Consider the following 15,930-nt stretch of genomic DNA (forward strand, 5'->3'; position numbering starts at 1 on the left):
TTTGGTTAGCTGTGCGTAACTTAGATCGGCCAAGTCTGAGGCACCAAGGTTTATTTATACGACAAACATAAACAATAATTCCTATTGTTTAAGGTTTCGTATTGTCTTGTAGGCCGATTGTTCAATACTATCACTTACATCTTAGTAGTTCTTTGGTACGCTTTATTTTCAACTCAATCGTCGAATTGGAAGGATGGAAATGAAACAAGAAATAGTGGTAATAACAAGCAATTTTTAAACTTTTGTCAGAAAATGCGGGGCTGGAAGCACAAATGATGAATTCACTTATTGGCTCATTTTGCAGAACAATCCATATAATACTGGAATTCTATGCATGCAGGAGTATATTGTGACACTTTTATTGTTTGATTGACTAGGTATTTTCATTGCGAGGGCACCTAACGTTCCAACATTATAATTTTACTCGGCGGCATGTCCTCTGGCCCCATGCCAGTAGCTCCCAGCAATACATTTTCTGCCCCACTGCTATGGATTCGTTCAACTTCAGGAAACACTCGGGGAACTACAATATCAGTTGGTTGTTTAATGTGTTTCGTTTCAACGTGTTAAATTTAATAATATGGTTGACTAAGTCTAAAAGGTAGACAAAAAAGAAGTCTTCCTCTTTGTTGTTAAAACCCAAGCACAGCTGAAAATTTAAAAAAAATAACTACAAAGTGTCGATTTGTATTTCTAAGCTTTTTAAATGCTGTGATTTATATCTTATACTAACAGCAAAAACAATTCGAGTTTTTTGAGATAAGTCACTTTTCAGAATTAGAGCTACTAATCGTTCCACTCAAATTAGTTTTTTTCAGAAGAGATTACACAAATTTTTTAATTGCTTTTTATTTTATATACACTTGCACGAAGAATTACCAATATAAAGCAGAATCGGAATTGTGTAGTTACCCAATGGTAATTGTGATGCAACTGCACTCGTGTGTCTGCTGTATTTAACGCGCGCAATAACTGACGTCGAATGGTCCATAATGCTAGATAGTAGCGCTTCAATACGAGTAAAGGTTTTTATCGTCTGAAAAATCTACTCTAGGATGAAATTCATAATACGATCAGTGAAATTAATGAATCAGAATGCACTAATATACCAAGTGCTGGCAATGAAACAAATAACTATAATAATGATAGCGCAGGTATTTATCATGGCACTGCAATATTTGAGTTCTAAAAGCTGTTTATGATGAGTCTAAACTGAAGCGTTCTTCTACTAGTCCTCCGAGGTCCAAGCTGCAACCATTATTGTTTGAGGCTAATGTACATTCGCTAGCAGTCTGACTTTTTTGTAGAAGTTGCTTTTGAAACGATTCACTAAATGCTTCCAATTGATTTACCAAGATTTAAAGTCCCAATGTGATGTTAATGTAGGTAAGATTCTTTTTCTAAGTTAAAGAGACCAACAAAACTTGTGAACTTATCCTGGAAAATTGGGATGAACTATCGTCTTTCTTCAAACGTACATTGGAATTTAGCTAAACTTTCTTAGTGCACAGTCCCATAAAGCCAATCTTGGGGCCACACGATCTCTTAGCAGTTCTTCACTCAATTGTTTTGAATTATAATAAAGTGATGGGAGGCAGGAATGCATCAAGGTTAGAGTTTATACCGTCTTATTTTTCAGATCACTTGCTACTTTGCCAGTGTCTACAAAATCTCTCAACCAGCTGGTATAGTTCTTCTTATTGAGTGGCTTTTAGCAAACCAAATATATTGGACTGCATGTATCGGTTCCGCAAATAGGTGTGGATGACGTTGTTTCACATGGGAGCTTATTCATGCAAGAGTGTAAAAAGGCAGCCTCAGAAGGTTTTTGACAGAATTATTTTAATAGATATTCAGTCGTGAACACATCTTCCCCCACCGAAGCAAGAAAATACTTGGAGAAAGGCTGTCCATTCGGGTTTCGTTCAAAAATATGGTTGCTGTGTCTTAATATAAACGTCTCAGATGAAGTAAGATTGCTTAACCTGAGATTTCAGCCTGCATAGATCATTGTAATTGCATTGGGTACTTTTACTGAACTTTGATTAAACGGTCATAAATAGCCAAAAGTAGATGAAGTCTCGAAAGGGAGCACTTTTTGTCGGTTCATGTACTAACGCATGGATATTAGCGTATTTCCCATTCTTCATTCTGGAGTTTGGTATCGTCTTCAACTTAATGTGTGCGTGACTAGGCTCTTGTGTTTTAGGATAAAATGCACTATTCGAAACTAAAGCACAGTGTTTCACAAAACGGCTTGCTTGTGGATCATTTAATTCACAAAGAAATGAAATTGATTGTTTCAAATGACGATGCGTATTTCGTTTTTGTTGATTACATTTACAAGGTAAGCGAACTTTTTTTGCGGAAAATAAATTTAATCTCATGAAACTGCACTTTTGAAGGATGCCACGTTAGCCTCAAATCATTTCTGTTTTCCTGATTATTAAATCCCATTTCGATTCATATTTGTACTTCGAGGGTTGTGTGATTCTGTCAATGAATAAGCTTGTTTCCGAATATTTCCCCTTGACTTTTCGACTTTAGGTTTTATTGCCATTTTTGAGAGACCCTGATGTTCTTCGGTGCAAAAACAAGTTGTGTAAGGAGCCTGTCCTTAGTGGACATGACCAAACGTTGTACTCAACTCATTTCCCTCCATCGGGAGTTGTTCCATTTCATGGTTTCTCTATGTATGGTACGGCTGACATTTGGTCAAAAATTGCTTAAATGATCATTGCTAACCGTTTAATTTCTCACAAATAACTTGTACTCTACATGCTCTCGTGGACTTTGCCTACCGTTCTTGCGCAGTTTTAAAATTTTTGCAATTACTGATACATTTCAAGTTATTCAGTTATCTGTAGCATGAGGGCCAGAATGTACCCCGCTAAATCAGGTTGAAATTTGTTTCACTTGAATCAATTGTCCTCATAATACTTTGTTATTTAAATTAACCTGAAACCGAATTTGATCCATTCCTTGGGCGTAGTTCCCTTCATATCTACTTCACAGTTTAACCCATAGACTGCACCTTATCTAGCGACAGAATGTATGAGCCCAGTTCATCTCTGCTTATAAATATGGAAGGAATTAGTTAGTGGCATCTCGGTTGATAATAAACTGGGGATTCTTTTCACTTTGAAGGTAATGTCCAAATCTCATTAATAATTTAACGAAAGTTTATCATATTTTAAGCCGCTCTCTGTCTTGAATGACCGATTTTGAACGTTCATATGCTACATCTGATTTATAGTTTCGCCTCTATGCTATCTCTACGACGACCCTGTTGAGTTGTATATTGTCTTTCGTGAGCTCTATATTAGATACTTCCACAAACTTCACACCATCACCGACAACGAAGAGGTAACTCCTACTGCTGTTTCATATATATTTGCACCCCTAGAGTATTCTTTCGCTATGTATTACCTTTGAAAGGATTCTCCTCGAAAAGGAGCCTCGTCTAGTTTTGCATCTAATGTCGATTGGATCCCCACCGTAGGCTGGTAGACGTAATAGTTCATTTTTCGTAGCCTTCAAATAGCCTTCCGATGGCTGTTAAGGGGCTTCAGTGGGTATCTGGCAGTCGAACAGGTCCTTCTCCTTTGGGATCGTGTCCTGGCCTGGGACTCAATCGAGATTCTTGCAAGTGAGAGCCACTTTGCTAATCTAATGTGCAATAACACCCTTTGCAATGTTAAGTCGAGTGTTGACCCCATCGACTTAAATATGTATGAAATGATGGGGTGAAAACTGTCGTTATGCAAGGATAGCTACACCTTCACTCAAATAGAATGTGACCACTGGTGGATATGATGTAAAATAACAGCTTCCACACTGATGCGGAAATGCACTTGCTAGAATTGTGGTAGGGCGCAACGATATCAAGAAGCAGTGAAGAAATACCTTCGTTACAAGCCAAAATTTGCTTAAGACCAACATTTCGAACAGTATTTTTTCCATCAGGAACCCATTTCACAGACTCTCATACCAATTTTTGTCTTCATGACCTGACAGCTAAACAATACCTAAGCTCCTGTCCACCACAAATTAGTTCTCATGACTCAAATTTGTCAATTCTAAGCCGAAGAGTATGACTCAATCAGTTTTAGCCGCTGCCATATTCGCCTACCGAAGCCGCAACCTAATGGAAGCAAAAAAGCTGGGCACCGTGGAGGTATGTTGGGACAATACTAACAGCTCCAATTCAGGCCATTCTTGCTGACACCTCGGCCTTGAACGTAACAGCTCTCACCCAAAGCTTCCTCTTCACAACTTCCAAGAGTTGAGCTTGCTTCACGTGGTTTCCGCAAATCTCTTAGTGGAGATGTTGAATTTCACATACCTCTCAAATAGTTTTTACTGTAAATGCCCATACTTTATGCTATATTGGTTTGAATCCTATTGTACGGAGCAAAAATTTCGGAAATAATTCGATACGGCGGTTTGATATCACAACTATGGAAATAGTGGTAACTGACTTAAAAGGCATATGGTAGCGATGACACATGATCGATGCTTGCAATGATAAAAATACCCTGAAGTTTCATGAATTTTCAAAAATCTTCCGGAATGGCATTCGATTGACCCCCTCCCAAGGAAACGAAAGTAGGAGAATTACCTCTGAAAAATAGAAGTTGTTTTCAAATTCAGAAGCAATAGGGATGGGATTCTGGGACTACGCAAGGTTAGCTTTTAATAAAAAATAAATGCTATAAAAAAGTACGGACGTTCCGCTTTCAACTGAGGGGTCCCATGGAGGACGCTTCTATTTCATCGGCCAGGGCCTTTGCTTCTTCGACAATGTCCTTTTTAAGAAGTAACTGCTCTCGATACGCAGTGATTGCGTCTGTCACTTTTTTATTTAGGTCCCCAATGCGTGCAAGTGCCTGTTGTTTTGCTTCGTTGAAATCGGTTTCGTGGTTGAGGGGAGGCAGCCTGCTGGGGTCGCCTCGAGATGCGCCAACCAGAGCGCGGTAAAAAGTGGGCGATGGATCAACAAAAATCATCTCATCGTAGATTTCTCTAACGAGGCTCTTTTGGCCCATCATTATATCGTGATCGCAGTGAAATAATTTGAGTAAATGTGTGATGACAAGCGGTTTCACGTTTTGATCTACAAATGTGACCTATAGAAGAGAGCAAGCATAACGACGATAGCCTTTTATGAAGGGGTTACATGCGGCTAAGCTATCTTGAGCCTAAATCCAACGACTAAGAGAAGTGATTCAATATTTGCATTCAAAGGACAGATGGGCAAGCGGGAGAACTTCGGCTTAAGATATACGCAACTCCAAGCATTAAGCAAGTGTGTTTCAGGAAATGCTTGAATGTCTTACTTTGATAGCGATATCGAATTCTCCCCAACCGGTCTCAGTAACCTCGTAGGGAGGTTTGTGGAAGATGCGAATAGGGTTGGGATAGCTGTCGTGCAGTTTGAATTGAACACGCCGAATGTAAGCCGACATGTCCTCGCGTGAATCGAAGGGACGCAGGAAGGCCGTCCACAAATGAGTGCGGCCATCCACCTCACGCTTCTTACCCAAATATCGGGAGATATTGCCGAAGACGATCGGCTTCACTACCGTGGTCTTCACTCTGTCTGCTTCATCCAGTTGCATTTTGAAGGCTGTTAATTAAAAACACATTTACCTACTGATTTCGTCAAATGTTGTCGCATCGAATCACCGTTGACGGTGAATATTATCATAAAAGAGATTTCCAGGATTTGCTGACTAGGCGCACATCAGACAAGAAACAGTCACTGATTACTTTCTTTTTAAAAAAGGCAAATTCTTTACAATTTTTTTGCACTTAGAAGAGGGATTTATTTGATGGCAGACTGTCCAGGTCTCGTAACCCTACGAGATATTAAAGGAAATAATGAGCGGGAATCCCAGTACTTCAAAAGGATGCACACGTACAAAGATAAAGACAGTTGTGTTAATGTGTAAATCATGAATGGTTTTCGTTCGCACAACTCGGGAGCAACTATCAAAAATATTGAGAAGGATAGCATGGCCAATGCGAACGCTTCTGGCCAAGTTTTCTTCTATCTAAAGCTTTATTTCACACTAGAGTTAGTTCTGTGTAGTTAAAAACCTGCAGTATGATAAGTCTATCGAGATCCAGATGCTAGATTGCGCAATTATTGTGGACGATCAATGTTGAGTACCAAAATGGCTTTGAAAAAACATTTTTTAACAAAGAGCTATTTAACATATTGGTCATTTCACATGCCTAGGTTCCAAAAAACCCGATGCTTTAATCAAGTGGAACAAATCCTAGAATACGACTACAGACTAGTCAGTAAGAGAGACAGTACATTACCACTTACTTAGTAGATAATGTTAAAAAATGAGAGAACGACAGCGTTAAATACAACAAATAAGCCGTCGAGGCACACTCAACGTAAAACTTGTAACGAACCCATTCACATAGACACGTAATGAACCAACCAGCAATTCGCGTCTGCTCTGGTAATTGGCTGCCCTACTCATTTAAAAGATCGCCTGTTAAACACTTTAAGAAAATGCCTAATAATTGTAAACCTAGAGTTACGGTTTTCGTGCTAGGTGAAGGCGAAAATAGTAAATCCACAATAAGGATTGACTTTACACAAGTACATCCCGGACCATACTAGGATAATAACGCAGGCAATACTATACTAAGGGTACAACTTTAAAGATACGCTCTGAAAATGTCATGGTGTCAAACAGTCACATCTGGTCACCTCGGCTAATAAATTTCTGCTGAACTATGAGGAAATAGAACATTTGCTATCGTTAAATTCTGACGTTTCCTTCTTCTTCCCATTATGAATTGAAAGTGTCTCTAATTTGTGGCAAGTTTAATTTAGTCGCGGCTCTTGATTTTTAAAATGTTTTTAATTATCCTATTTTGCAGTGTTTCAAAGTTAGTAATATAGTGTCATAAAGCACAGTTATACAAAGTGTACTGCTCACAAATTTAACTAATTTATACAGACTTGTTTAGGTGCATCGTTTGGCTGGCCGCGGGGCAGGCTGTAAAGGCGTCGTCGGTATAGCTTCTTATTTCTCGATAATGCTTAGTCGTTTGCAGGATTCGGCTTCCACACAATAAGTGATATTTTTTCTGGACAATCTTATCGTTTCAGAGGTTCGGAACAGGAAGTAGAAACGAAAAATAATAGGCGTGTTACGATTAATTAAGACGACACGCACGGCTGTGAGATACGTTGTTTCTTGACTGGTTCTTTCGGCTATTTTACCTGCAAAAAGGTGCTTAATTTGACGACTTCCTTTACAGGAGTTTTTTTGACCTCTGCCATTTCGCCTAATTGTTGGGAGCGGTGGTCTGCCGAAACAGTTTCTTTTGTGATTCATAGCCTTCCCAGATTGTAGCGGGGCTAATTCGTCCGTTTAAGTGCTCGCGCACATTTGTTGTGCTTGAGCTTCATTCTTAAGTTCGACGGGACTATGGTCGTGCTATTACGTAACAACGTGGTGTTCCGAGTTATCCCTGAAGGCAGCGCGTACCACCGCGGTTGGCTTGTTGTTAGCATGCAGAATGGCTGGGAGGCTGTGGGAACGGGCCAGGGACCCGGCACTGTTAACTGTACAACCAAACAAATACCGTCTAGGTAAAGTACGTCGTAGCTTGCTTTGTTTGTTGTTATGATCAGATGCTGGCTTCAAGACGGAGGCCAGAAGGCAAGTTTGCATGCTCTTTACATACTACTGAAAGTGAAATCAGTACGAAGATGAGGAACTTCTGTGGCGTGCAATGGTGCAAAATGCGCATCGAAACGAAGTGTTTATTGCCCTAACAAATACCCTAGTATTTACTATTTCCCATTGGAAGCAGTGATGAATATTACGGCAGCTATTCTTTCACTTCATTGCACATTAAAAGCTAGGCGATGGCCCGGATGTGATTTCTTGTAAAAAACGTACTTATAGCTACGCTAAGGGGAATTAAGCGCTCCTCCAAGCACCCACCGACTACGAATTTCACTATAACTCGGTTATTAATGATTACAAGATGATGTGTGGACAATACGCCAGAGACTGCGTAGGGGAGCCTGATGGGTCCACTCACCCGATGGAAACCAAATAAGCATTAAAAAACTTACAGTCAATTCAGTTACATATTGTACTGACCTAGGAATGGACTTGTTTTACTATTAAAAATGATTTGAGGGTATTATTTGCCCTCATTTTAATTAGAATCCGTCATTTTGTCTTAACCTTATAAAGATAAAAAGGCCATTGGCTTGTATGAACGCTAATGCCTCTTCTTAATTTGTATTCTTTAATCTGGGTCGAATTTTTTTGTTTTCCCATCTTGTTTTATAAGGTGAGTTTCTCAGTCAATTAATACGTGATAGTGATGGGTTGCACCTAGTTATATTTTTTTTCACTGAATGCAACCAAAGCAATTGTAGCGGAAGCATGACATGCGGAGATTGAAGTGCCAACATAGTTCAACATACAGCCGACCAAATTGTCAAGTCACTATCCAACCAAGTAATTTACCAAGGTACTTCCATTTTAATGAAACAGTGTGACATTTGTTTCAAAGATCGTAAGTTAATTGAAAAGCCAAAATGATTATAGGGTAATTAAAGTAACCGGACACTTATGCACGCATTCAGAACTAATTATTGAATGTTTGGGTATGAATGAAGACATTTAAAAACTGCAACAGGTATGCAATATGTTGTACATTGGTGCATGCTAAATGGTTACCTCCAACCTGGTCTTAGATAGGATGGTTGAATTCTATGTGTAGGACTTCCTTAGCCAGAGCGGAACAGATACCATTTCCGCAGTTTTTATAATGCTGAATTCTAAATGGTGCAAAACACTAGTGAGTGGTGGTAGACGTGTTAAACAAATCATGCGAAATGCCAAGAATTCCACCTTCATGCGGTTATTTTGTTTCTAGGGTGATGTTGAAAGTTCTTCATGCTCGTGGGTAGCTGCAATCACGGGTTTATTAACACTTTTTAATTGCATAAATTAATTTACAACCCATTCGTACATTATCTAATATATATTTTTGACGCCTTAAAGACCTTTTACGCATACACAGAAGCGGTGTGTGCATCTTTCACTTCGCCGACTTAATTACGCTCAGATTGTCTGCTTACAATGCCGTGTGCACACGCACACGCACACACACCAGCAATGACGATGGAAGCGCCGTTTTATTGTAGGTGAAAACAGCGTTTCTGCGCTTTTCCCACTCCACTCCCCTCCCCATCTTTTCATAATGGTGATAGCATGACATGCGTACACGGGCAACCTACTCCACTGACGAGTAACTCGCATTTTGAGTAAGTTTCCGCCCCCTCTAGTATTGCCCTCCCCCTTCCTCTGACTCGCCGTAGGACTAAATTACCTTCAGGTGAGGACGCCTGCTGGTGGCTCCCTCCCCCTCCCCCTTTCTCCGGCCCGGTATAGTGGCGTGACTCATCTACAATCTCTGACACACATCCACACTAGCGCGCGCCGGTGTCTGCTCTCCACTCTTCTCCCCCTTCCCTTTTCCCCCGCTCATACCTTACTCTCTTCCTCCCCTCCCCCCAAACCAAGACGCTGCATTTGTCTCCGCATTCCACTGCCAGTGACTTATTTCGGTCGTGCCACATATCTGGTCTAGTGATAGGAGCCACATGGAGAAGGGCAATGAATGATTTGAGAACTTTCAGAAAAGGGCCATTTTACTTTGCGCTACCACTCCCTACTGTGTACAAGGAGTATTCGTTAGGTACTTTTGCGATTCGGTTTTTAAAACGTATGCATTACTGTAACGGAGCCGAATCTTATAATAGATAAATGGTTTCTTAAAATGCAGGCTGAATATTTGCTATATAGTTTGAGTCCATGGTAAGCTTTCGAGAGAAAAAGGATTATTCAGAACTAAACTTCCTGGATCATCGGTCACAAATCCACCAACATTATGAGCAGTATGAACGGCCGATTTCAATAAAAACCTCATGGCCAGACAAATGCATCAGGAATACAACAAATTTAACTAAATTTTCATCTTACTGATTATTTGCGATTTAAAACAATGTTGCTAGTTGCAGACCACTGATATATAACGAAGGTAAATAAATTCGATCTCGATTTGCCCTCAGACATCATTTTACTTATTTTAAAATTCTTTTGTAATTGAAAATGCTGATCCAAGGTAGGCAAATCACAGGTAAGGCTGTATTTAGACCGATGATCCCTGTGACGCAACTTTTCGAACATTCGAACCAGTAACTTGGAGAAAACGTTGAATGATCATGGAATGATCTGGAAAGCAAATATTCAATCTCAAATAGTCTTTTACACGGATCGGATAGGACTAAAAAGGGTGAAAAAAAGTTTATTTATGTGTAAGCGCCAACTACTGGCATGAGCCCCACGCTGCTTACCGGCCGGAGCGTTACTGTGAAGTCGAACTTTGTCGGCCTGCAGAAGTTTCCCAAGCATTACATAGAATCGAATTTGCTTATTTATGATATTTTGTTTAATGATCCTAGTATTATTTAAATAATCATGGCTATGTTTTTCTGCAAAAACGCAACTAGTTGTTTGCCACCATGATGATAACACATAATTTAACGATGTCAATGAAAGTCGTGCTAATCTTAAAAAGTTGTTCACGAAACTGTCTCTATTTAGCTCGGTTTTATCTATCACTTCTGTCAGCCTAATGTTATTTGAGCCTCCTAGTTTCGTTGGGTACCCAGCTTATGAGATACCTTTGGACTGAAAGTGAAGCCAAATAATGTTTACCCACACATACCTTGCATCGTTCGTGGGCTTAAAATGGACTCATCCCCATTAGCCATTTGGTCAAATTCTTTACATGTACTAGAATTATTTTTTACGCTGTTACACGGTTCATTCCTTCTATTTATTTCTTTGAATCTATTTTACATCAAAACTGACTCCTTTAAGGCAATCCATCGCCTCTCTCGTAGATTTTAGCACTTTCATTTTATCAATTTTGCGTTTCATCCTTTGAAGATGTGTGTAGTGTACGTAGCTAGCTTTTACCCCACTTTCCAAAGTTTTTGGTCAGGTTAGTCATTTTTGCTTGATGACAGTCAGCAAAAAAACTTGTATTTGTTATTTGGGTGGTAAATGTTAAATCCACCTACTTTAATTGCATTTGTGATTTCGATGTCCCGCACTGTTTTTAGTTCAAATTCGCATTTCAGATATGGATTCAATTTGTTTTATTCTTTTGAACAGAGTAAAATAAATATAATTTTCGGATCAAGTTTAGACACATCTTTGCTTTTTTTAATTGCAACTTCTAATTTCTGGTCTGAATTCAATGAATCGACATGATTCCCTATTAAAATCTTGTATCATTCTTAACATTTTAGTTAAACCTGAAACTTTCTGCTCTGATAATGAATGAGTATATTTTATTCTCAAAAAGGGTGTTAACTGATACGGCTTAATTATCCTCCCCTCTTACTTTAACAATGCTAATCTTTGGTAAGATAGTCGAAGTCTAGCCAAGGCTTCGAGGCGAAGTTAACTTTTTCCCCATGACTTGTACATTCCCTAAGCGGAAAAGAATTGCCTCCTCCAAGTCTGACTCGTCAAACTTGAACTGAATGTGACAACGTGTTCCGTTAACACTGCTGTCTTCGTCCGCTAATTGGTTTTGACGGTTATGTTTTCACGTTTTCCTTAAGTTTTGCTCGCGAGAAAAAGTATTCACAAATCTGTAGGGAGGAAAGTTTAAATTGCTCTCATAAAGGTAGCATAATGAGCTTTTTGGACCCATTGATGAAACTAGTCGCGTCTTTAAATACCCCTCTCGCGTGTATATATCCATTGGAACTGTGAAATGCGTACTTTTTTAGCTATCAGCTGCCAACAAGACCTGTGAATGCTTTCTACGGTATTTACTATCAAACCAGGATACATGGAGAAGGGGTATCATCGATAGTCGCAATTTGGGATATCAAAGGACAAGTGCATGTTAGCTAATACATTAAATAATATGAGGAATAAAAGGGTAAAACCTACTTTATGCATATTAAATTGGTCAAATTAAGTGCATATCAGATTCCATGTGATGTGAATCGGAGTCGCCTTCGGTGAATGATCACTTGAACTATCTATGTTAATTCTCCTCGGTTTATTGTAAAAAAAGAGGGATGCTTTTGAAATCGCCGTTTTGCAAAAAAGATAAGGAAAAATACAAATGAGCGCGTTCTACAAGCTCAAATCTGTTATGAGGATGGTTATAACTTGCTGATCGTTGTGACAGCAACATTGATAGGGAGGGAGAGATGGCAAAAGATGAAGTGTAGAACACAAATCATTGGAGAACGTCGTGTTTAAGCAGCCCTCGTGCATAAAACGCCTTCTCTCCCACGTGTCCGCATGCCATTATGCAACGATGGGCGAACTCCACACCTAACACTTCCCTCCCCCAGTATCCTTTTCTGCCCCCATCCCCCGTGACAGGGCCACATGGGGGAAAGAGGATAAAGCCCGGGTAGGCTCCAAAGCTTTTAGTAACCAAGGCGACGCTAATGGAATCTGAAACAAACGCCTCTCTTCCCCCTAGTTCGCCCTGCTTCTCCCGTTGAGTTCGCCTGTGAGTGCAAAAGCTCGCGTCCCTGCTTCCCTGCGCCTTTGTAAACGCGTGTGAGGTAGTAGTAATGGCAATAAAATTATGATAACAATGCAATGATGCAAATCAGAGTTAATACAGGAAATAACGGTTTTCATGAAAAGTCTATGCGTTTTTTGTGCTTTTTTACGCTAGGCTCGGAAAATTTTGTCGGTCTACAGGGTATTGCGCGTAATATTTATAAGCTACCCGTTATAAGTTATAAGGGAGTTCGTGTTTTGCGTATTTTGTTTTAACTGAATGATTGGAATAAATGAATGAATGAACGAATGATAGGATTCAAGGAATGTGTTTCCCTATCAGCTATTGCCGTTATCACGATCGCTCTTTCCTTCTTCAGCACCACCTACCCCCCACTGCCAAATTGGGAAGGCAGTAACAGCTGACTTTAGCCACCACCTTCTACGACTTATTAATTCATTCATTCAAACATGATGAGTCCACTGCACCGTCAATGTCCCGACGTATCTGTTCCGGCTTGCTATAACGTCTTCATGCTTTTAGTTAAAGATACAAGCATACAAAATTAAAAATTTGCACAAAATTTAATGTGATTTCATTCTCCCTCCAGACGCATAGATCCATATTTCAATGAACCTCAAAAAAATATCTCTTTTGCACTGACAACGCATAATAGGCAAAAACTTAGGCGCTAGTGGCTGAGCCAGCAGAACTATGTTTGTTGGTACAGTCCCCAATCCGCACAATTGCTGTCTTCCATAAATAGACAATTAAATAAATATAGAGCATTATACTATATAGGCAATTTAAGAACCGTTTTACCCTGTCATGATTTACGAATTTCATAGAGTTTAGATTCTCTTCAACTCACCCTAAGGGCCTGTACATCCCATTATTAAGCGCAAAATACCCTATATCAAATTCGATTAATTAAACAATGGACAGTATAAAATATGCGCCCAGACTATCGGTCCAATAACTCTGCCCTGCAGGTAACTTTTTTGTACTAGAGGACCGCTAGGAGGCCTGATTAAGATAGATACTGAAGGCAGAGTAGCAGCCCAGATGAGAGTGGGATTTCTCAAGTCTGTTTTAATGTAAAATTTGAGCAGCGCAATGTGTTCCAATATTTTCTCTTATTAAAATCATGAAGAATCAATGTGGATTTCAACACTTAGTATTTTTCTAATGGTATGACAAAATCCCAAGTTGAAGTTTGTGTTATAACAGAAATTTTCTCAAGTTAATTCAAATCCATAACCCATAACGCTTGTGAAAATTTATTTTAAATACCCCCTTCTAAGTTTGTGAATGATCTACTTGACTTGTAGGACTGAGTATAACGCAATCTTTTTGTTGTTAATTTAGTCTCAATCCCTTAACAATATGATCGCAGGCCGAATCCAATTGTGTTAGTTTATTATGAGTACCAGAAGAGTATTTTTTGACGCAATTAGAAGTTACAAAATATGCCCTGCCCAGCATTTGTTTTGTTTTGGAGAAATTTATCTAGTATCACAAGTTGCACTTTATGAGTTAGAAATTGGTCCCTAAAACACAGTTTAAATTCGCCTAAGAAGATTTAAATAACCTTGAATTTCCCTACCACTTTTTTTCTTCCATGCCAATGCTGTGGTGAGACGCAGTTTTTGGTTTTTAAGGAAATACGATGCATGCCTAGCTAAGACTCAACAAGGTAGCCCACACGTTAATGGGGTGGTTTGTTGAGAAAGAATTACTGCCTTCACTCATGCTCCTTTTCCCCTCCCAGCTTTGCCTCCGATACGCTCCACCACCCCTCCACATATTCTTTCCCCCCTCCCTCCCCGATGGCCAATTAGGCTTTTGCTGGCCTGAATGTGATCGCCCATGTTCACGCAAAAGGCCGATGTGGTGGCCGATTTTACTGTTTCTATTTTAATTGATGAAATTGGGAAAAGGTTGCAAACAAGGCCATTAGTGGAGGATTTTATACTGTAGAATATAAACGGCGTCGCCTCATAAAACCGAACTGAACTTATTACACTAAAATGTGTGTTTAAATCTGTTTTATTTTGAACTCGGCCATATCATACCATTATGTCTAAAATTCTTTACTAAATCACAAATACAGCGCTTCATCTTCTAGACGTGAACTCATCCTTAATTCTAAATCTGTGGGATTATCATTCCAAATGCAATAATATTAACTTTCTCAGATGGCCTAAAAATTCCTTTCATTCATATCGGAGACATCACTACTAAAAGAGGACCACTTCACTCAATCACCACAATGACAATTAATGGGAGATCGAAATGCTTACTTTGAAAAGTTAAGGCGCGTTAAAATTATGCTTCCAAAGGCACCTGCACGACATTGAGATGGTCTGCTTTTGACTTGGTTAGTTGCTAACCATGTATCTGAGTGAGGTATCCGTAGCAATGAATCGTGTCATAAACGTACCTGTGTCCACTATAAAGTCTGTTCCTTTCAAAGTACTTTCCAATAAATGTATGAATTAAAGAGGCTATTGATTTCACTACTCTTTATCGTAAGCAATCAGGCAATTGTTCTTTCTAGTTGAAATAAAGCTTCAAGAAGATACGGAGTCGATTTCACATTTCAAACCTTAACTAAAGTTTTGACTGCTCGATTCTCGCAGGAACACTTTTACAACCCTTTTTCGAATTTTACCCATAACTGATGTAAATAACGCAATATATTTGAAATTTTTCATTCCTTTAATTCGCATGAGTGAAAGTATTTCCCTTGAAAGATTGCCCCCATTTCGAGTGGCGGTAAGAGCGTCATAATTTTAACGACTATATTGCATGGTCTTCATTCAGGTTCAGCATTTGACTAACAAAATTTTGGCTTTGATTGATCGCTGAGGTATTGCCCAAGTGTAAAACTGCCAAATTAGGTGTTTAGGCAAGAAGAGGAAAAAGCACAAATATATCGGGAAGCTATATTCCACTGCAATATTGAAATTCCCACAAATCAGCAATAAAGTTGGTTGACAGTGCTATGTCTAAATTAACTCGAATTTTTTGTGGTATTCTAGAAAAAATATTACTCTCACGATTTCGAATGACAATTCAAGAAAATTTTGCACCACGGTTTTTAAGGTATAGAAAGAATAAAGTATCAACCAATAACTTGTTGGTAAGTTTATAAAAGTTTAACTACTTACCCACCTATAGGGCATAAGAGGAAAGTATTAATAAAAACACTTTCTCTTAAGGCAGGTACACTTCTTCATGATAGCCTCTTCCTTTTAAGAATCCCTCAACAGGCATGAAGCCTTGTGTAAGTGTCCATGGATTGTTAAGGTGCATTTGCTA

At 39.2% G+C, this 15,930-nt stretch overlaps 3 protein-coding genes across 3 annotated transcripts; 1 reads left to right on the forward strand and 2 right to left on the reverse strand. All coding sequences in view use genetic code 11, as the record gives it.

Moving 5' to 3' along the window:
* Positions 1 to 2,215: 2,215 nt before the first annotated feature.
* Positions 2,216 to 3,750, forward strand: EGR_00796 (TBC1 domain-containing protein; the record flags this gene model as incomplete). Its single annotated transcript, XM_024490045.1, has 5 exons — positions 2,216 to 2,347; positions 2,548 to 2,698; positions 3,257 to 3,366; positions 3,407 to 3,498; positions 3,534 to 3,750. The coding sequence occupies 5 exons, from the start codon at positions 2,216 to 2,218 to the stop codon at positions 3,748 to 3,750; spliced, it is 702 nt and encodes a 233-aa protein (XP_024355448.1).
* A 989-nt stretch (positions 3,751 to 4,739) lies between these two features.
* Positions 4,740 to 5,621, reverse strand: EGR_00797 (YEATS domain-containing protein; the record flags this gene model as incomplete). The annotated part of the gene is made up of 2 exons (XM_024490046.1): positions 4,740 to 5,129; positions 5,340 to 5,621. The coding sequence occupies 2 exons, from the start codon at positions 5,619 to 5,621 to the stop codon at positions 4,740 to 4,742; spliced, it is 672 nt and encodes a 223-aa protein (XP_024355449.1).
* Positions 5,622 to 10,141: 4,520 nt separating this feature from the next.
* EGR_00798 (hypothetical protein) lies at positions 10,142 to 11,076 on the reverse strand (the record flags this gene model as incomplete). The annotated part of the gene is made up of 4 exons (XM_024490047.1): positions 10,142 to 10,344; positions 10,415 to 10,684; positions 10,789 to 10,905; positions 11,043 to 11,076. 4 exons carry the CDS (start codon positions 11,074 to 11,076, stop codon positions 10,142 to 10,144), a joined length of 624 nt encoding a protein of 207 aa, XP_024355450.1.
* Positions 11,077 to 15,930: the final 4,854 nt, after the last annotated feature.

This window comes from Echinococcus granulosus (assembly GCF_000524195.1).
Source record: "Echinococcus granulosus chromosome Unknown EG_S00003, whole genome shotgun sequence".
In the NCBI taxonomy this organism is placed as follows: domain Eukaryota; kingdom Metazoa; phylum Platyhelminthes; class Cestoda; order Cyclophyllidea; family Taeniidae; genus Echinococcus; species Echinococcus granulosus.